Source organism: Montipora foliosa, chromosome 1 (assembly GCF_036669935.1).
Source record: "Montipora foliosa isolate CH-2021 chromosome 1, ASM3666993v2, whole genome shotgun sequence".
Taxonomy (NCBI): Eukaryota; Metazoa; Cnidaria; class Anthozoa; order Scleractinia; family Acroporidae; genus Montipora; species Montipora foliosa.
This window is the reverse complement of record NC_090869.1, coordinates 36,415,776-36,438,582: the sequence shown is the minus strand read 5'-3', so window position 1 is coordinate 36,438,582 and position 22,807 is coordinate 36,415,776. Positions and strand designations below refer to the sequence as shown.

At 38.5% G+C, this 22,807-nt stretch overlaps 1 protein-coding gene across 2 annotated transcripts in view; it reads right to left on the bottom strand.

Annotated features, from left to right (window-relative positions):
- Positions 1-22,807, bottom strand: part of LOC137997593 (uncharacterized) — a 120,446-nt gene that overhangs the window by 96,834 nt on the left and 805 nt on the right. For both annotated transcript variants that reach the window (XM_068843668.1, XM_068843676.1), the window contains exon 2: positions 7,046-7,114. In XM_068843668.1, the coding sequence (XP_068699769.1) occupies positions 7,046-7,114 (69 nt within the window). The remainder of the gene's footprint in view (positions 1-7,045; positions 7,115-22,807) is intronic.

The window sequence follows — 22,807 nt, the reverse complement described above, 5'->3', positions numbered from 1 at the left end:
AAAGTATGCTGCAAACCCAAACCCCCTTTGGGTGCTCTGTCAAGGCAGGTTGGGCACAAGTCTGAAAGGTAGAAAATAACAGGCGATATGCACAGAAGACCCCTAGAGGACTGGGAAAATACATGTACACATATTGTAAGAACTGGCTGGTTAGGCTAAAAAGGAAAGAATGTACTTAATTAAACTTACACTAATCTTAAATAAGCATTCATGTATCAATCAGTCAGGGCAGTCAATAAGGGCCGGGGGCCAGGAATTTTCCGCGCCTATCTAATTCAGCTAGCTAGGGCTTCTGATATTAGGCGATGTTGCAATTTCACATAATAAACCTAAAATCGCAACAAATCGCACAATTCCTGAAAAATTGCACAATTTTTACAAAATCACACAATTTACGGAAGGAAAGAGCCAAACCTGTTTTTTTTCCTAAGTTCTCTGATAATTTAGACGTTATCTCAAGGAATTTTACCTTTTAAGACATCAAAATCACAGTCATGGACAAGTTTGCTGCTAAAATGCCAAGAGCTTATTCACTACAAAAAAAAAATTACACTTTCCTGTAAATATTGCTGGGAAAGACAGGGCAAGAAAGCACCCAAAGGAACGTCTCATGTTGACGATGATCTGTTTGTTCTTTGTGCAGCATAGTCATCTACGAAAATTTGTGGTGGACATGCAAGCTCTTTGAAGCTGAGTCATGTGTCACTAAATCGGCACAATTAGCAATCTCTGATATCAATAATTTAAAATGAGGCAACAAATGATTTATTTCAGATGTTTTCATCATTCCTTTGCATTGTGCTCTAATATCTTCTTTAACAGCACGAAATTGATTTTCCTCCCCTTAGACCAAACAAAACTTGGTTAAATTAGCTAAAATGCACACAATTGATGTAACAAACTGTCCCTAATCCTCACTTCAAGAGCATAATTTCTATGGATCAGTGATCAGAAACGCAGGAATGGCTTGCTGCCTTAAGGGAGTGATGAAAGCTACATGTAATTTTTCCCTTTTTTGCAGATTAGCAAAAAAAAAAACCGAAGAGATTAAGCTCATGTCATTGCACGCATTTAATTCAATAACACTGGCAGTGGTTTTAGTTTGTCAAAAAATTATCTCTTTTAGGTAAGCGTAAACTTTCTGACAAACTATTAAGCCACTGCCAGTGTTTCCCTTGCCACTTTCATAAGGTCAATAAGATAATGATATAAAAGGGGGTTAGTTTCTTAAAAAAAACTGTGGTGCTGTGTCACTGATGAAGTGATTTTAACAAAAATGGGTTTATCAACTGGGTTGATGTGGTAAATTGACCATGGTGACGACCATAAGTAAATTTGAAAGCTGACTTTTTAAGCATTTAGCCCTACAGAAGTGAAACACAAATGGCCTTTAAAAGGTCTAATTAACGCATGAAACGTCACGTATCAGCTTTCAAATTTCTTAATGGTGGTCAATTTACTGCATCAACCCAGCTAATAAACCTATTTACTTGATAATGATATAATTTACACACGTGTGGACATGCATACACATGTACTTTCTGTTGGGGATAAACATAGTATACATGCAGAATACAAACGCAAATGACAAGACTGAATTCATTGGCCTTTAATTATGACCCTCTCAGCCAGGTGATGTTTGCTCTCATTCCCAGTTGAAGGAGTTTGGGTGAAATACAGTACATACACCTTTACAGTGTATATTGAATGGTTTGACATATCATAAAAGCAATAACCAAAATGCCCGCACATATTATAGGTGTATGTTTAATAAACATTTCGATAAGGGATTTATTATTCCACTATTATGCCATTCTCTAGTATTTTAGCTTCTTCCTCCATTGGCTGAGAATCATCAATTGCATAATAAGGCACATGCAGATGACAAACACAACCCGTGAGGGTAAAAGGTGCAATGCGGAATGGCATGATCGTGATGTGGCATGACTTGCGGAATGGCATAAGTATGCAGAATGACTCAAAGAAATAAATTACACTTATTTGAAGCAAAACAAAGGATTTGTCTGATTGGCTGTTGAAAATTATCGTATGCAGTTTCCCAACCCTGCGCTGTGATGTAAATAAAGATGGCTTTTTTGTGCTTCTTTGCTGATACATGTAGCTTTGATTCTGCCATTTGAAGGTGGTTTTTAAAGCATTTTTCGTTTCCTCAGAAACAAAACATATCTATTTTGACTTCAGGGTGAACTGTATTTTTGCACAGTGAGGTATAGTGGCCAATCAAACTGTGATTATTGAAAATATAAACAATATCTTTATAAGATGTAAAAACAAACTTGTGAACATGTGAATCGAGCCTGAAGTATAAAAGCAATGCTGACAAACACAAAAGTGAAGGAAATGGGTCATAACTATGAAGTTTTGACTATATCTGAATGATTTGGGGTTAGATTAAAGAGATATATTGTTGAAAATTCCAAAGCTATCTCTCTTTGTGTTGAAGGAGTAATGTAAACAATCTATCGCACTAGTGAGTCGTAGTAATAAATTTGGTTAACCAGGAACCAGATATTTTAAAGCTACAATATGTATACTGTAGGTTCACAAGCGCATTGTAACACAAGTAATAGAAGATTCACGGCAAACTGAATTTGAAATATACATTTTATGCATTTAAAAGTAAAATAGGTATTTGTAGACCTTATGATTCAATGTACATCGTGAAAAATAAACAAGTATCTATTCTTCTCTTTAATGGTTAATAATCCTTGACAGGCTTCTCACCGTTCAGAGAGTTAAAGTCACCATTTCCATCTTTATTTCTCGAGATTTGCATCCCCATTTCCATCTTTATTTCTCGAGAGTTTCAGTAGACGAAGCGAAATCAATATGACAAACCTAGTGACCTTACTACATGTAGTATTTTATCTTTTCTCCTGCCATTACCATTCAAGAAACGAAACACTGTTCCTTTTTTTGAAATAGTTTCTTGTTGTATTTTCTCAGGGAAGCAACGCTCCTAAAGTTGCTCCAAGTCAGCTTTATTACTTTTAAAGTAATATAAGTTAAATGCTTATAAGCTTTATTTGTCCATGTAAATTAATGTGTCGCAAAAAATGTTCTAAGTGCAAAACCCAAGCAAATACCAGATTCCTTTGTTGAGAAGGGAGTACTACCTGGGGTGTCTTGTCTTGAGAACAAAGACCCCTGTAACCCCTGTAACCCCTAACCCTAACTCTAACCCTAAACCCTAACCCCTAAGACTCGAAAATGAAGAATTGACAACCCGAAACCCTAAATTTGGCTAACCCTCGCCCTAACTAGGCCTAAAGTTGGTTTTAGAGCCTAGGGTTAGCCAAATTGAGGGTTTTGGGTTACTTTCTTCATCTTTGAGTCTTAGGGGTTTTCCTGTTTTAATTAAGACACCGGGGTGCTACCTGCAGATAAATTAATGCTATAACGCGGTTGCAGAATCCTCATGCTGCAACGCTTCGATTCATCCCAACTTGAATGCAGCGCCGTCCAGAAGGCGATATGTCACTTAATTCATTCATTTTCTTTCAGTCATATGTCCCGATTCCTCACAAAGAACATCTGTTTGCACTCTTATCTCAATAGATATGTCGACAGAAATTACCAGCTTCACCACCTCCATTTTGATGCATCTTTGCATTCAGTGTCAAAATTACTTGTCTTGAATAATTTGTGTCTGAGGCCAACCTGCTTCACTGCATTTGTCTCATGTGGAAACACTCTCAAGATACACTAACTTAAGAATTTCACGTACTCTCGTATAATGAAAGCAAACTATTCTGGATAAAAGCAGACAAACTAGTATTTGTAATGGACGACAACTTTGAGTTTGCAAGTCATGTTTCGATTTGTCATCCATCACCTTCAGTTGCAAGTGTTCATTACAGTGCAAATTTGAATTTATGTCAATTTTACAATTTGAATTTATGTTAATACATTGCTGTTAGAATTAAATTTTTAAAAGTTTGTTGAAAATGTATCAACATAATTTCAAATTTTAAATTTGACATAAATTCAAATTCACACTGAACTGAACACTTCCAACTGGAGATGAATAATGATCGATCGAAACATGTCTTCCGTTGAAACAAAATATTAGTCTTAGTTACATCAAGTGATCATGAAGGCATACTTGATAAAATTATGCTAAAAGGAGTCAATAATGAAGTAGTTAGTGAGTAATTTATCACTTTATTGGATAATTCTATCCTTGATCTATGGTAACTCCTTCAAGTCTGGCCATAATAATATTATAGTTCATTGTTTTTATTATTTACGCTACCAGCGAATTATTCAACTAAGTGATATATTAATGTTCTCGGAAAATCTTTACAGTAATGAGGAATGATGCGGTCACTACTATCGGCGTTTCAGGATATACATGTACTGGAATGAATTTTTCTGAATTGGCTCTATTTGGGGAGATAAAAAATCATTGGTTCACTAATCACGTGTATTAGTTAATGCATATTTCACAAATCACAAAAAATCGAAAACCGAATTCCCATACACGTAAAAAACATAGATTCACGAATCACAGAAAAATGAAATCCAGGGCTTCTGATAGGATGCGGAAAAAAATTAAAGATTATGCGGAAATTTTTGGCCATATTATGCGTGAATATACGTTGATTATGCGGAAATTACACCGGATTATGCGGAAATTTAAACAATTTATAGAACTAATAATTAGGCCTGTCCAATGTATTTACATGCTTATGGTAAATCAGGACTAGAAATTGCGACCAATAGGCAATTTTCACGATGGCGTCATTTGACTACAACTACCACAATTCAGTTTGTTTTTCTTTTCATATTTTTGTATTCCCAGTGGGGTAAAAATAACAATAGCTCTAATTAACATGAGACAAGCGAAACCTGAAGGATTCTGGTACTTGTAGTCAAGTGGCGTCACCAGGCAAATGTCCTATACAGTCGCGTTTATGACTGACTATTTTCCCTTTGCGATATCTGGACGAGTCGCCAATTTCAGGGGCACCCAACGACCAATTTGTTGTAAAATGTATTATTATACCCCAGTTAATGAAAATAAATGTCATTAAGGCATTTTCAGGTGTTTTTCAGTGTTCCTGGGAAAACATCATCTGTTCCTTTTTTCCAGCAAGACACACAAGAAATTTCCCAGCCAGCTAGATAAAATTGGTTGGTTTCCCAGCCAGCTGATCAAATTTATTTCCAAGCCAGGAATTCCGCGCGCTTTCAAATCCCTCGATCCAAAACGACCGAACAAAAGCGACGAAACCGGGACAAAACAGGTTTTTTTCCGCAAGCGCAATCACTCTGACCAGCCGTCGTATGTTTGTGACTATTCTCTGGGAGAGGGAAGGGGTTCTTTTTTTTTTTTTTTTTAGTCGTCCTCAGTCTTCAGAGTTTCTACAGCCAGCTCGGGTTGAAATGCTACAAAAAGTCAATAATTGCCAAGCAAAACCTCTATCAATAACAAAATTCCCCAGCCAGCTCATCGAAACACCTGTATTTTTGCCAGCCAGCAAGATTCCTCTGGGGAACAGATAAAGTGAGGAACAGATTCGTTGGGTGCCCCTGCAATTTGCGAGCAGCTTTAAAATAAAAGGGTTAGTAATTGGCATTTTGCCGAAACTTTTGCTAAAAGAAATAAAGCGATAAAAAAATATTTTGTTCCTCGTCATGAATTTTGTTTCAATTTGGTGATATGGAGCAAAATTGTGATGTGGTTGAACCACGATCCATTCCCTCGATCATTCACCATTTTCAGCAGTTTTTCACACGTACGTATTGCGGGCTCCTATTTTGTTTTGTACAACTTCATCGCAATGATTCTCCCTACTTTTACAAATGATCAATTTAATTTTGCTACTTTAACTTGCAGCTAAATTTTAATACCTTGTTGCATCTTTTTTTTTTAATTTCGAGCCAAGGGTATGTTATGGAAACGGTTTAACTAGAGTCCAGGCTCATTGCCGAAAAATGTGTAGAAACTCCTTACGAAGTTTCATCTTGCGTACGAAATGGCGTGTTTTCTTGAGGAAAATAGGCGATTCAAAGTAGTCAATCTCTTTGTCTTTTGTGTTTTTGAGGATGGTGAGCAGCTGGTTTATCATCAAATTCTCGTTCACGCGCCACACAAAGCTAAAAATGCTCACTCACTCGTCATGGGGACCCTCTTCACTCACAAGCGCATAAATTGTCATCTGGTGCGTGAAAAATGTCCGCAAGCTTCTAGATTTTAATTCCCAGTTCCACCAAGGGCTATGCGACAAGCACGGCTTATTCTTCAAGTTCCCCGAATGGTTCTGCAGTGTGAAATCGAAAATTCTGTTTGGGTTTTTACATACAATTTTCAGTTGTCATTGTAATCGAGCCCACAACATCAAAAACAAGCAGCTGCTCTTTCAAACAAATTCTTTTAAGTTTAATTCATTTCTTTGAGTCATTCTGCATACTGTACATTTAATTATGTTGTATTCCGCATAATTATGCCATTCTGCAAAATCATTCCGAACAAACAAAATGCGAGAGAGGTAAGAGTCACTGTAGTGTCTCGGTTTGACTAGCTTAAAACCGAGCAAATACAGATGGAAGGGGAGTTTTTCTAATCAGTAAAAGAAACTGTTTTTACAATGATGTAAAGCTTGGAGTTCAAAGTTAATCAAGATGAATGCTTGAAAAGCCATGAAAGACAAAGACAGTAAGCCCGCTTTGCTTTACGAACTGCTTAACGTAATCTTTAACCGAAGTAATTGTAACAGTGTATAACTAATTAAATAATAGTTAAAAAAGGTAACTGCTCGTTGTCACACTTTTGTTGCGTGCCTTATATCGTACTCGGAAGTTATGTTCATTCATGCCTTGTTTGCGGACATCTCTTGGTTATTCCTGCACGTAACAGTATGTTTGAAAAGCCTTCTCAATTGCTAAATTAAAGCCTCCTAACTGACTTCAGGCTAATGTATTAAGGTCAATACTGATAATAATTCAGATTTGAATCTCTTGTACAATAAGTAGTATATTTTATCTCTGAAAGGGTTGTTCCATTGTCTTAAGATCTTACCATGTAGGACTGCATGCCCATTTTCAGTGGATCTCTTCAAAGAGGCACCTCCATCAGGAACATCAACATCTATAAAGTGTACATACATGAAATCTTAATACCATGTTTTGAATTAAACCAGGAGTCACAACAAAATTTAACAAAGCATCCTAAGACTAGTCCTGAGGACTATTGGTGTGGACTAATCGGCTTGAAACGAGTAGCTAATTGTCCGAGGGGCGAATTTTGAGCGTACACTGTATTTTGAGCGTACACTGTATGTACAAGGCCACGAACGGGGAATATATGTAATTAAAAAAATTAGCAATAAATTATCTCTACAGAGAAAACAAATAATTTTCATTTTGACATATCTGAATGTTAAAGAAATTTATAACACAAGATATATTCATACTGAAATTTCGCGGTAAATGAGAAAATTATCAAATATATACTTTAGTGTAGCCATCACAAACTTCCCAGTTAATTAACTGCAAAATATGCTTCTGAAGGTTGTAATGAGATCGCACTTCTCAATTTATTCATTGCGAGATATTCTTCAGAATATTTGTAGCAATCACCAAGTTCGCAGTTAATTAACTGCAAAATATGCATCTCAATATTTGTAGTGAGCTCGAACTTCGCAATTTATTAATTGCGAAATATTCCTCACAATATTTGTAGCAATCACCAAGTTCGCAGTTAATTAACTGCAAAATATGTGTCTGAATATTTGTAGTGAGCTCGTACTTCGTGGTTTATTCATTGCGAAATATTCCTCAGAATATTTGTAGCAATCACCTATTTCGCAGTTAATTAACTGCAAAATATGCATCTCAATATTTGTAGTGAGCTCGAACTAAGCAATTTAGTAATTGAGAGATATTCCTCACAATATTTGTAGCAATCACCAAATTCGCAGTTAATTAACCGCAAAATATGCGTCTGAAGGTTGTAGCGAGATCGTATTTCGCAGTTTATTCATTGCGAGATATTCGTCTCAATATTTGTAAAAATCACCTATTTCGCAATTAATTAACTGCAAAATATGCATCTCAATATTTGTTGTCATCTCGTACTTCGCAGTTTATTCATTGCGAGGTAATCCTCTGAATATTTGTAGCAATCACCTATGTCGCTGTCAATTAACTGCAAAATATGCATCTCACAGTATTTGTTGTTAGTTCGTACTTCGCAGTTTATTCATTGCGAGATATTCCTCTGAATATTTGTAGCGATCACCAACTTCGCAGTTAATTAACTGCAAAATATGCATCTCAATATTTCTTTTGATCTCGTACTTCGCAGTTTATTCATTGCGAGATATTCCTCTGAATATTTGTAGCAATCACCTATTTCGCAGTTAATTAATTGCAAAATATGCATCTCAATATTTGTTGTGAGCTGGTACTTCGCAGTTTATTCATTGCGAGATATTCCTCTGAATATTTGTAGCGATCACCAAGTTCGCGATTAATTAAATGCAAAATATGCGTTTGAAGGTTGTAGTAAAGGTCGTACCTCGCAGTTTATTCATTGCGAGATATTCCTCTCAATATTTGTAGCGATCACCTATTTCGCAGTTAATTAACTGCAAAATATGCATCTCAATATTTGTAGTGAGCTCGTACTTAGCTGTACTTCGCAGTTTATTCATTGCGAAAACTTCCTCTCATTATTTGTACTAGCGATAAGCAACTTCGCAGATTATTAACTGCAAGATAGGCCTCTAAATGTTTATAGTGAGTTCTTAATTCGCTTTTTATTTATTGCGAAATATTACGTATACAAACTATTTTCGTTCCTAAATTTCCTGGAAGCCGCCACTTTGGCTTTTATGTCGGGACTTCTGTTGCCTGCTATTTTTGCACACGTAAGTTTCGTGTATCATTAAAAGATTACCGAACACTACATGAAAGCGTAACATGTCACAGTAAAGAGACTTTTATTATGTAAACATGAGTGCTCTACTGGAAAATATACCACTCATAAAATTCATATGAAAATGCATACGGGACCCGGGTGGCGTATTTTCCAAATACATATACCCACTAGTGAGGATATTGATGACGTCATTTCCGCCTTTGCATGGTTGTTTGTGCAAATAGTAAGTGAAAAATGACGAGCGGTAGATTCGTGGAGATGTGTAAAACTGACGTAAAATCCTTCACCGAGAAACATGCAAGAAAATGCTAACAAGAAGTACAAAACTGCATGCAACTGAAAAATTATTCAAGGAGTTCCTTGGAAGTGAAGAAGAAATGGTTAAGTTGAAGAAACCTCTGCCGCTCAGCTTGTATAAAGTTTGCGCTCCGTGTTAGAAAGAAAAATGGTGAGTAAAACACTCCTGTCTATCATAAAAATAAAAATAAAATTACACTTTGGCTGGAAGATATGAATTTTATGTTTCACTCGTGAGATATTGTTCTTGCCACTCAAGCATAAACTTCATATCTTCTCGCCACAGTGTAATATCCTCTATTTATTAAAAACTGGATCATTGGATGTTTTGATTGGCTTAGCTATCATGGTATATGAGCTATTACCATGCTCTACAAATATCAGTAACTGCACGCATCAGTTTACTTGTATTTACAAAATAACGCAGGGAAGATTTATCGATAATTTGTGATCGTTTTTAAAATATATATGTATTCCACTGGCCCTTGTTGGATATGAGATGATTGTAGCGAATTTGCCGCTACGCGCCTCGTTGACTATCTATCATCTCCTATGCAACGGGTACTCGCGGAATAATTGTTAAATATCCGCATATCCGTTCACAGCCAAATAGCACACGGAAGGATATGACTTGTCATAAAAACATGAAAATTTCCTTGGTTTAACTTACTTAGCTCTTTGGACAATTTTATACCCGGCTGTAGCTACGCGACAGAAAATAACTTGAAATTAAGCATTTTTCATTTAGAACGAAAATTTCTGCCTGAGGTTTGGGGTGTGCTGTAAATGTCGTAGTAAATTTCAGCAACAGTTAATTGTGCCCTTAATTAAGTCGGAAAAAGGTTACTCCAGGATTCTAACATCCTTGCTTCTGAGAGTAGGAATCCAGTCTACGTCACCTGGAAACTGAACGAGATAGCCATTCAATCTATCATACTCCATAACAGTTCCACGTATCCACCCAAGGTACTTGACGTCTCCATCCACTTTCTCCTCGTATTCCACTTCAACCCTCTTGCCAACCATTGCCTCTCCCATTTTTTTCCTTGATGAACGTATATCAAGTCTAGCCCTTTTGTCAGGTGGTCTCTGGTCCAGATGAGCGTCATGATCGTTTTCTGAGCTACGGGTTCCTCTCAAACTAAGTCGAGATCGCTTCCTTTTCTTTCGCCTTTTCTCTTTCTCTTCCTGGCGGCTGCTTCGTAACTGACGTTGATGTTTTGTTCATGGGTCACAATCTTGACAGCGTGCAAGCGGTCTTCTAAATAAATATTTTTCATCAAAACAGAGATATTGCTGCATCCATCACTGATGGACTGGCGGTTCAAAGACTCTACGGGATTGTTGGTATTCGCAGAACCGTCCCAGTCTTCACTTTCTCGTAATGTGAACGCCCTACAAAACATCTTAAGAATTCGCTCCCTTGACCACCATTTGACCCAGTGGACAGATCTCGACCAGTGACTATTCGTAATTTGATTTGTGATTTTGGAGAGAGCAAATGTTTGACAAGAACCACGCTCTTTTTACCGCAAAGGACGTCGAATGCTAATCTGACGTCAGCTTGTTGAGCAACGTTCTGGATTGAATGACCTAAGGAACGAAAGATACTATGCTCTTCTTTGCTTCTAGTCACAGTATCGCTGACGCGGTTTAGTGATGTTTTCCAATGAACCGTGCACCCCCGCATGATCTTCTCGGTAATTTCTGTCGCCATGCTTCTCTCGAAACCATTTTATTCGGCCTGATCAATATCCACCATTATTTGCCGAAGGTTGCATCCATTTTTAAACGAAGGATGGATTATTGTAACTTGACCAAATACTTCTGAAACGGCTGTTGCATAGGCCTCGCCGTCTTGCTTATTCAAGAGCACTCTTGCAACTGCATTGTACGTCATCGTTTTTTCATTGAATGCTACCATATTCAGGAGGTATGGGAATCGGCTATTGTTCGTATATGTTATGTCTACGTATAAATTGTCCTTCATCAGCTGTGCTTGATATGGGGCAAGAAAAAATGCAAAATTTCTGGATGGTGACAGCAAATATTCTCTTCCTTCCATTTGGTATGTACCCATTTTCTCATTCACTCTAGCAAGAAATCCTTCATCAGTAGATTCCTGCTGATCTTCGTATTCTTTTCTGAATTCTTCAAATCCCAGCACTTGGACCAGTGGTATAATACTTGGGTGTAACTTCGACCTTCCCTCTAACAACATTCGCCTCTCTCGCCTAATTCTGCATGGATTGGACGCTGCAGGCGATTTTTCAGCTGGAATAAAACCGATGCCATGTCCTTTCTGAAGCTGTTTGGTGGTTAGAGAGCAATCCTTTCTAACTGCTGTTTGAATGTCTACGTTTACAGCTTGTGATATGATTTGAGGTGCTGGTTTCGTGTGGTTATGCGTTGTCCCTGGTAACAACCCAATCCACCTCCTCCCGTCATCGATCACTGGCCAGACATAGACGATTTGAGCGGGACAATTACCTGTTGCTTTTAGAGGGTGTTTTTTGGCATGTTCTCTGCATTTGCTAAGCCTTTGTCGATTGCTAACAGTATGAGTACAACCTTCGCAATTTTGCATTTTGCGACGCCCTCGCAAAATGCACGCCTGATCCATACGTCTGTTTTTTCGTTGCCTATCTTTGTATGCACCTTTTGGGTGGATGTCCCTCTCCTTGTCAATTGAAAATCATCCCACATAAAATGTGGTCTTTGGGAAGATCCAAAGTCTTCTGTTTTTTTGACATCAGGGCAATAACCCAATCGGTCAGACGGAGTATCGAATCCGGGATATTCGTAGGCAGATTTTTCTTTGACATTAAACCAGTTTGTCAAACCTGAGTTTGCTAATTGCTCCCTGATCTTTGGTAAATAGTGTTTGTGTCTGCACGCAGAATCATTACTATCATTAAGTCGTCTGGAACCTACTCTCTGTGGTGTGGTTTCCTCAATTACGCCAGGATGTCGTACAAATAGGTCATATGGTGTCGAAAGAAAGGCCACCCCTTTTTATGTTACAGAATAGGATCGTGAGGCTTTTGTAAAGTTTTTTCCACATTTAATATTGAATGAAACTTTGACTAAGCCGAAATGTACCAATTGACGTAAGTGGGTTGACCACCATTCCTTTTTAACGGGAAAACCATCCACTTGCGCTCCTTTGGAATAACTGTGGGAAGAGTCTAAGTGCTTTTGGACATCAGCGGAGGCCATCCAAGCTCTCTTAGAACCGCGCAACCAAGATATTACCTTGTCCTCACTCACTCTAGACTTAATTATAGGAAGTTTTGCGACCTCTTCGAGAGCTTTCAGGAGGAGGGTGCCCGTTTATTTGCAATTGAATTTCGTGGCCGAAGACATGCCACAGCTGGAACAGCATTCTCCACTTTTGGAAAGCTCAAATATATCCGTGAACTCGAAATTCTCTAAAAGACTTTTTCGGAGGCATGTCCCAGCCTGAAGACCATACAGCCACTTCCAGCACTGTTCGTATTCAGATTTTTTAGCGTTGATTTCTTCTCGAGAGCGCTCCTTTGTCCAATATATTAAACGCTGGTCGTCGACGCCTTCATTTACCATAATTATGCCGTCTGAAGACTGGCTGTTTCTACCCGCGCTTAAACTCCTGTACCAATACTGCCATATTTCGCATACACCCAATCCGCAAAGCAAGATTTACGTGAGGGTTGTGTGTTCCAACTTCGTACGATTCAGGGGCGACAGGGACCTGGAATTCTTTGTTTCGAAAATCGGTGTCCACTTTATTCTTCATGTCACTTGGGATCCCGCCGTGGTACGCTTTCACGTCTTTCAATCCAGATTTTATTAAACCCTTGGCAAGACGTTCCACATCAACCTTGAAATCCATGTACACAATAGCATAGTCATCCTGTGTGGTGTTGGCTAGAGTTCTTGCCACGTCATCCCACATATCATCCCCTTCTCTCCTATGGACCCTCTTATACTGTTCAACGTTTAGTTTAGTATTCTTTTTGTTGACACTTCCCCTTATAAGAACAGGCGAACGAAGATAATTTGTTGCCAGATTTGCTAACTGAGAGTCAGTCTGCGTTGCAGTCAGTGCCATGATTGGAACCCCCGCAAAATCATCTTGTAAAGATTTGAAGCTGTCGCAACATGATCTCAATTTAGAGCTTCTGTCAAACAGTTTATGTACCTCGTCTAAGACCAGCATCTTAAGGGAAGATTTCATTTCAAGAATTTCGTTTTTGACCTTGTTCGTAAAGTATTCAGGCGTGGTAAAAATTAAAGGAGTTAATTCATCTTTACCGCAAGACGACAAGGATGGAAGACAATCTCCGCCGGACGAGGGTCCAAGGGACGAACAAGCACTATCATTCCGCTTTAAATTTTCAACGTATGAATTAATTAAAGAAATTGTTGGACAAACCACTACGGTGAGGAGTTCAAAGCATATGCTTTTCCCGCTTGCAGTAGGCTGAATTATAATGGAATCGCGAGATAGTTCGACAGCTTGAATAGCATCTTTTTGAAATGGTTTCAATGAAGAATGTCCGAATCGCGCTAAGTATCCCGTCCATAAGGTTTCCGTTTTTTTTTGTTTTACCAGGCGCAGGCATCTCTGAAGGGCAACTCCACGGGTATTTGCCTTTATCTTGTGATGTGTCATTCCTGACTTCTTCCCCCTTAATTTCCCCCGGAATATTATCGTCACCTTGACTTCCCTTTATATCAGTCGCACTACTTTCCATTTCTTGTAAGGAGTTGTCGAGTGCAATACAAAGATCATCATTCTCCTCTTCGTCCTTCAAGCATATATACGGATCTGTTGATTCTGGACCAATGTTACAGTTGCTAGAAGAATCTAATAATATTTCCATGCAGTGTTGCACCGCGTTTTCTATCCCAGCCTGTTGCAGTCGTCTTTCCATCCATTCATCAAGATGACATGCAGCCTTTTCAAACGATGTGTAATTAACTTGTACCACTGCTGCATTTCCGTTGCCATCAACCTCTTGTAGAACGCAGTGTGTATCAACTATCGTTAAAGTCGCGGTTGAATCCGGGTTGATTCCACTTCCTATAAAGAAGGAATACGGAGCACAAGTGTATACCGCCTGAGCAGGTCTCTGCTGATGGAGAATATTCAAGGCTTGACGCAAAGACTCTTTACCCTCTGTTGTTGTAATGCCAGGTATTGATGCCATTACTTGTTCAGAAAGTAAACTGTAAGCTAAAATGTCTTTAGCAGATAACATTCTCAAAGAGATGTTTCTTGTATCATTTATTAGCTGTGGAATAGATAAATTTATTTTCTCGACAGCTTTTTCTATGACGTTTCTGTTAAAGGAAAGCTGTGTGTTTTCTTTGTTTTCTTGAACCACTCTGCTATCGCTATCTAGTTAAAAACGTAAGCATTAGTGCCATCCAACAACTGAACTTGGGCAGAAATATCTGCAGTCACATCTAAATGGCCCCCCTCTGCTTCTATGGCCGTGCCCTGGTGAATTGACAGTTGGAGTATGTGATGCTGTATATCTTCTGTATTCTCTGGAAATTGGAACTCACCTCCTTCTACCACTCAGTTGGTTGTTATAGTTATTTAAGGTTGCAATGTTTGGTCTGGGGAATTTTAGTTATCATTATTACTATTTCGCGAACAATAGATGCTGAAATCGGCCGATCCACAGGGTTTTCGACCCAGCATTTCCTTATGAGATCGTTATAGTTTTCGAGGATATCAGGTAGCAGTCCATCACAATGAGAAGGCCAGGTGGGGCGCTCGTTGGTTAAAACCTTGGAAGGAATCATCATTGGTCGACACACTCCATCCCACGGATTATTCCAACCGGGTTCTAGTAATTTCACCAAGAACATCCCAAAACTGTATGTATCGCTCAGCTTGGTGGTTTCTCTCCTTTCAAAATTTCAGGTGCTACAAATGGCATGGTTCCACCACCACCACCACCACGGGATGGATCCTGGGAAGACATTTGTGTCGTTACTACCTCCTTTGCATCTAAAATACTTTTGCCGAAGTCGCCAATTTTGACATCCATTTTTTCCGCGGCACCACCAATGAAGACATTTGACGACTTTAAATCGCAATGGACGCAGCCAGCATCGTGCAGATAGGTAAATCCCTTTGCTGCCTCTAGAGCTATGAAGAGCCTCTCTACCCAAGGGACGTCCTCGACCTGCTCATCTAAAAGTTGCCGAACGTTATTTATCTCCACATTGTCTCCTTCAGCATTGACTATTTGTTTGCCAAGGTACTCACTAACCAAAGACGAAGTACCGTTCACCTTTTCAAAAAACCGAAGCACGTTTGAGTGACTTAGTTTTGTTAACATTCTTGCCTCATGGTCTAGTTTTCGATGCGATTTCCTCGTTAGTGAAGCAACAAATTCTTTTATAGCAACTTTATGCCTCGTTAATTCCCCCTCCTTGTAATCCCCTCTGTAGACCCTGGAGGTGGAGCCACTTCTCACGAGCTTGCTGCGATCAATTGTTATCTTTTCTGACGGTACAGTGATTGACACCTCCCCTCCTGCAGTAAACATATCTTTAAATGGAACTTGGCGACCTAAAATTGACGGAAATATTCAGAAATGATAAGAAGCATGCAAAAGTAGACGCTATTGCTCTTATGACACCGGCGGTAACGGCTACCTTGAATTGGTTTGCTAATCTTCTTTGTCAGGCGGGTTTAAAAAGTCTTAAACAGCAATATGAAATACTAGTGCAAACGTTTGAGCGTGAGAGTAAGTTCAGGCGTGTGGAAAGCAGTCAATTATTAAGACACGCCATTTTCCTGGAGCAAATTTCCTGCCCCGCGCTTCGTGTAACTTGCGATTGCTTCCCTCAACCTTTGTGCAGGCTAGTCATTCTCGAGATTCGTATATATGCTTGACCTTGATAAATGCTACCCTGGAAATTTAAAACGTGTTGGCAGTCAAAACAAGGAAAAACTTTAATCCTATTCTTGGTTTGCACTCACGTGATTAGACGGGCCTGTTGGTGTACAAAATTAAAGCAAAATGTGGCTCGCGTTTTGCATAGTAATAGAACCAAATTCCCAAGAGTCTTTTTGGCCATTATTCATTGCACCAACATGGCCTCCATGACGTCAAGTGAGGTCCAAGGTCCGAGGTTTCCATTACTTAATACCAGGTCGGTCTCAAATAGTGTGCTGTCTGGCTAAGGATAGCCAGAAAAAAAAAGATATATACCTTTCTCCCGGTTATTAACGTGACGCCTCTTGAGCTTTTTTTCGCTAGCACGCTAAAAGGTTAGTCAAAGAAAAAGATACAGCTGATCGGGACGTAAATAACGATTAAAGCAATGAGATGGATTTGTATTTATAATTGCGAAAGACCGCCAGCTAAAATTAAGGATTAATCATGGTGCGGTGTTTCAGAATTTTGCATTAATTCATGTTTATTTATTACTTCATCCAAATTATCAACATTTAGCATTCTTACTCGTGCTTTGCCGAGCGAACTGCATTTGCGTCATTCCAAGCAGTATCACGTTTTTCAGAATATTTTTCCGAGAAGTTTAAAGCAATAGCCCTTTTCACGGTTAGTTTTTCTCATTTGCATTACAATGTAATCTAACGTGAATGCCAGGCAATTTCGGGTTAAAGTACAAAATAGCCTGAAATTGCCTCGTATCCACGTTAGATTACATTGTAATTCGAATGAGAAAAACTAACCGTGAAAAGGGCTATTGACGAAAAGAAGAACAATTTAAGGCTGTTTCAACTACTAGATCAATTCTACTATTGGGTGATATAGGAATAGATATCGTCAGAGTTACCTTTTTTCCCGAACTAGCGCCAATTTTCTCTGGAATATTCTGAAAGGATGAAATAAATTGTTTGTAACAGGCAATAAGAATCTTCGTTAAAGGCTAAAAGCATATCGCAGATAAAAAATTGTATCGCTTCTACCAAAAATACTGAAGATAATTATTTTATGGACGCCGGTCTCCTGTCTATTGGTTCCTATTCCCTACCAGCCTTCAGTCACTTTCTTGACCTTATATTTCCTTTCTTTCCCTTTGTCTTTAACATTTCCTAAATATTTATTCATCAGCATCAATGTGAGAGATGCGGTAGCTAGGGAGAAGGAGGAGGAGTTGGGGGGGGGGGGGGGGGGAAGAGGAGGAGTGGGGGGGGGGGGGGGCGTGTCCCGATAAAATGAATCTAGATGTAGACATAATATCTGGGATATGTCGTTGACATGTGGACTCACATCTGAGCGAGCTCTGTTAATTCTAAGTAAAGATAATTAAAAACAAACAAGTGACCAAACCTGACGATATTTAAATTGTCCAAGTGGCAAACAAGGAATTCCTGGGCAGTAGTCTTCTTTTTCCCTCAATTCAAATTTAGGCAGTTGTTGCCCTTTGATCTATGAAAAATTAGTAACTGACTTAAGGTGGCTCAAACCAGTTTCAACACTTGAAAGGAGCGTTCTCATTAGAAGGATTGCCACTACTTTATCACTTAACAGCAATGTTATGGTACCATATCAAACACCAGCTATTGCTAAAAACGGTTCGGTCAATTTTGTGAGGTAAATAGTTACCTTGGCAACAGGAAAGACTTTCAAAAAGAACTCCATAAGGCCATAAGGCCATAAGGCAGCTACTATTACGGTATATTTGTATGTACCGCCCCAAAGAGTATGGTTGTGAAGCATTCTTCGGTCTGAAAATTGGCACGTATAAAGGTTTTGCCATTATCTGTGGGACTATCTGTGCTAATTGAAGCTCATGCTTGGGAGAAAGTAATTAAAAAATATTCGCGCGTGAAAAGAGTCATTACATTAATAAAGCCATTGAATATGTACTTGCTTGGAAGTTTTCAGCTCGGTAGCAGGCTTTTCTTTGAAAGTAAAGGACTTTGAAATTTCTCGTGACAGTGGGCAAGGTAGCCGCTACTTATAGCCAGTGTCAGGAGCCCGTGTTACGTACTTACGTTTCATGATTATGCCGTCTGTACCAGACTTGAGCAGCTACCATAACACAACTTTAATATTGAAACTATTAAAAGTGGCTTTAAATTGAATTAATTAAATCGGACAGAACTAGAGCGTTTACGACTGCATTAATTTTAAACTGTTCACTGTCGGTTGATTACCTCTAACAGAAACGTGGAGCTTTAACAATGCTGAAATGGGGTGTGAAAACGTAATATATTGTATTCACTCTATAGTATGACAAAGACGAATTACGCAGCCAAAATGTTAAGCCAATCGCTCACAAATACTGTATCTCTTCCTTTAAACTCTTCCATCTCCAATCACTTGGTTAAAGCTGATAGCGACTTCGGCGCCCGAAAAAAAAAGATTTGAACCCTGACATTTTCGGTTCAATTTTCCACACCCCACCGTGGCAAGGATCAAGTTTCTCACACCCGGGAGGGCTTTACCCATAAAATACCCCACTGCACGGGGACAGAAAATAATCAAATGACCGAGGTTTGCCCGGGGAGAGGGGATCTTATAGTTTCGATTTGATCAGCGCATTATTGAAGCCATCATGACATGAAGCTAGTATTTCAACTTTTACGATGAGATACTATAGATTCCTCACCTCATGCTCTGCGTTGGTGTTTTGTTACAACTGTAATGCCAGCAACATTGGCGAAACCTATCGCAACGTAACATTTCTACTCGCCTTCGTGATACCTTATGTGTTCAGTTTGCAAGTATTCCACCCATCCATCCCACAGGCTTAGTTGCATGATTTAGGAAATCACGTGACATACTACGGGCGAAGATCGTGTAACTCTATTGCATCAAAACATTCCATGATTTCCCTATCAAAGGTATTAATTTAGAAAAGTTGATCACCAATTGGGGTGTTTAATCTTTGACAATCCGGCATTTCTGTTTAACAGAAGAGCGAAGAAATTCCGCTGCTGGATCGTGAAAAATGTTCCTTATTTCTACTAACTGATCTTACCCAGGGTGCTTTGGTTTCTCCACATTTCCCACTTAATTGAGAGGCCTCTACGCTTACAAACTCTGTTTCCAACACCACTCTAAAGTAAAAGTAAACCAAAGAATATTTATTTAGGCACGATGATATTATAAAGTTTGTGGGCCGCATATAGAAAGCAAGATTTCAAGTGATCGGAAGTGTTAAGAAATCCAACTGGATGGAGGCAACCATTTGGCTATTGACACAGCGTGGTAGAAATAACCGTCGACAATTCAATAAGTGGTCAAGCGGGAGCAGCCGCATGCAAATCCATTGCCCAAACCACTGCAGTATGTAGTTTCAATAAAGCGAATGTCTACGACTAGATGAACACGTAAATAGCTACCGAAAACGGATTAAAAACGTACCTTCTCAGGCTCTTGCAATGAATTCCTGACGGCCATAATCATGGCACTTTCTTCGTTTTCTCCTTGCAAATGTGACCACGAAAAAGGTGCCCTTCCTCCACTGACAATTTCAGCATAGGACTTGACGTTCATTTGATTTGACTGAGTGTATGCCATGATCAGAAAGCTCAATTTAAGCGATTTAAAACTGGAAATGAGAACTCGTTGACGGTAACAGTTTATCCCAAAACTACGCACAATGCTAAATAGGCAACGTACTTAATAGATAGAATGAGAATGTAGCAAAGGTAATTATAGCCATTCGATATTTTCAACCACGCCCAGATTCTTTTTGTAAAAATCGCTAGCCTTGTCAAAAAAGCCATGTGCTGACATTCACAAAGAAACCCTAAATAAGAAATTCCTAGTCGTATTTTTTTTTTCGTTTCGCGAGTTAAAACGAAAATGATACCATGTATAGAATTCTTATTCCGACCCTTGATTGGATGATTTGCTTGTGCAATATACAGGGCAGAAGGAGATGCATGCCTCCTTCATCAATTGGTAACAAAGCCTTCTCAGTTATTTATCTTCAAACCGCAATACACCAAAATTAGAAGGGTGGAGGTGGGATTTGGGAGTGTGCTCGTGCCTATGTTGGGCTTGGCCAAGTTTCAAAATTTTTTAGTTACATTGAACTCATAAAAGTATGCAACAAACCAATAAAGTTTAATGACAGGCATGAAACAAACCTCGCCTCCCACCAATGTGGCCGAGGTTCGATTCCCGGACCAGACGCCACAAGTGGGTTGAGTTTTTGTTGGTTCTCTTGTCTGCTTCGAGGGTTTTTCTCCGGGTTCTCGTTGCTGTACTTTGCAACGGCGATTAGCAGCGACAATTAAGAAATGAAATCACAGATGGCGATAAGGACCAAAACGACAACACTCAGGAAGAGAAAAAACGCATGGCTAAATTGTTAATGCTGTGCGTTTTTTTGTCTTCATTTAATTCTGTCTTCACAATGTAAAAATAAGGATTTGTGTCGATTCATTACAGGAATGGTCCCGTCATTGTACGGGTTACTGGAAAAAAATGAAAAAGAATGTCGCTGAGCTCTTCAAGAGTAATGCAGGGTCGCAACGAGGTCTATTTTTTCGTAACTGATCCTATATTTTTACCCAAAAATTGGTAATGGTTCCATTTACAGTGGTTACCCGCGTTATTCGTAGTAGCTTTCATTTTGGGTGGACATCAAATCAAATCTTTTTATGACGTGACTATTCTCAAGGAAACATTCGTATAGTATTTAGACTTCAGAGCTAGGAATATTTTGCAATAAACAATTTGCGAATTAAGAGCTCACTACAAACATGCATATTTTGCAGTTAATTTACTGCGAAGTTCATGATCGCGACAATTATTTAGAGAAAAATTTCGCAATAAATAAACAGCGAATTAAAAACTCATTACAAACATTTAGATGCATATCTTGCAGTTAATAATTGGCGAAGGTGGTTATCGCTAGCACAAGTATTCAGAGGAATATCTCGCAATGAATAAACTGCGAAGTATACGAGCTCACTACAAATATTGAGATACATATTTTGCAATTAAGTAACTGCGAAATAGGTGATTGCTACAAATATTCAGAGGAATATTTCGCAATGAATAAACTGCGAAGTACGAGCTCACTACAAGTATTCAGACACATACCTTGCAGTTAATTAAGTGCGAAATTGGTGGTTGATACAAATATTCTGAGGAATATTTCGCAATGAATAAACTGCGAAGTACGAGCTCACTGCAAATATCCAGACATATTTTGCACAAAATAGGTGATTGCTACAAATATTCGAATAAGTAAAGATTTGGTAAAACATTTGACAATAAAAATCTGCGATAAAATATTATAAAACAACATGGCACGACGTTTCGACGTTTCCAGAACGTCATTATCAAGTAAAAATGAAGTAATGAAATAGAGTATATATATATATATAGTGAAGATATGAATAAATTAAAAGGCATTAAAAGTTAAAGAAATCAAGCCACGTATCATAAATCAGCATAGCGTTGTTTATTGCTTTAAATGTGATTTGTGTGATTCAAATTACGTCGGATATACGACGCGCCATCTGTTTCAACGCATTGCTGATCATCGATATTGTGCCATTAATCGCCATCTGAGAGATGCCCATTGGAACATTGACTTACTCAATGAGAGCCAGTTTACAATGCTTAAAAAATGTAGCACGAAATGGGATTGTCTCGTTTATGAAATGTTATACATAAGAACAATAAGACCCAATTCAAATACCCACAGCGACTCCATTAGGGCCAAACTCTTTGTTTAACTTTTAATGCCTTTTAATTTATTCATATCTTCACTATATATATATACTCTATTTCATTACTTCATTTTTACTTGATAATGACGTTCTGGAAACGTCGAAACGTCGTGCCATGTTGTTTTATAATATTTTATCGCAGATTTTTATTGTCAAATGTTACAAATATTGTGAGGAATATTTCGCAATTAATAAATTGCGAAGTTCGTCCTCACTACAAATATTGAGACATATTTTGCAGTTAATTAACTGCGAACTCGTTAATTGCAACAAATATTCTAAGGAATATTTCGCAATGAATAAACCGCGAAGTACGAGCTCACAACAAATATTCAGACACACATTTTGCAGTGAATGAACTGCAAAGTTGGTGATCGCTACAAATATTCAGAGGAATATCTCGCAATAAATAAACTGCGAAGTTCGAGCTCACTACAAATATTTACATGCATATTTTGCAGTTAATTAACTGCGAAATAGGTGATTGCTACAAATATTCTGAGGGATATTTCGCAATGAATAAACTGCGAGGTACGAGCTCACTACAAATATTCAAACATATTTTGCAGTTAATTAACTGCGAAATAGGTGATTGCTACGAATATTCTGAGGAATATTTCGCTATGAATAAATTGCAAAGTTCGAGCTCACTACAAATATTGAGACATATTTTGCAGTTAATTAACTGCTAAGTTGGTGATCGCTACAAATATTTAGAGGAATATCTCGCAATGAATAAACTGCGAAGTTCGAGCTCACAACAAATATTTACATGCATATATTGCAGTTACTTAACTGCGAAATCGGTGATTGCTACAAATATTCTGAGGAATATTTCGCAATGAATAAACTGCGAAGTACGAGCTCACCACAAATATTCAGACACATATTTTGCAGTTAATTAACTGCGAAATCGGTGATTGCTA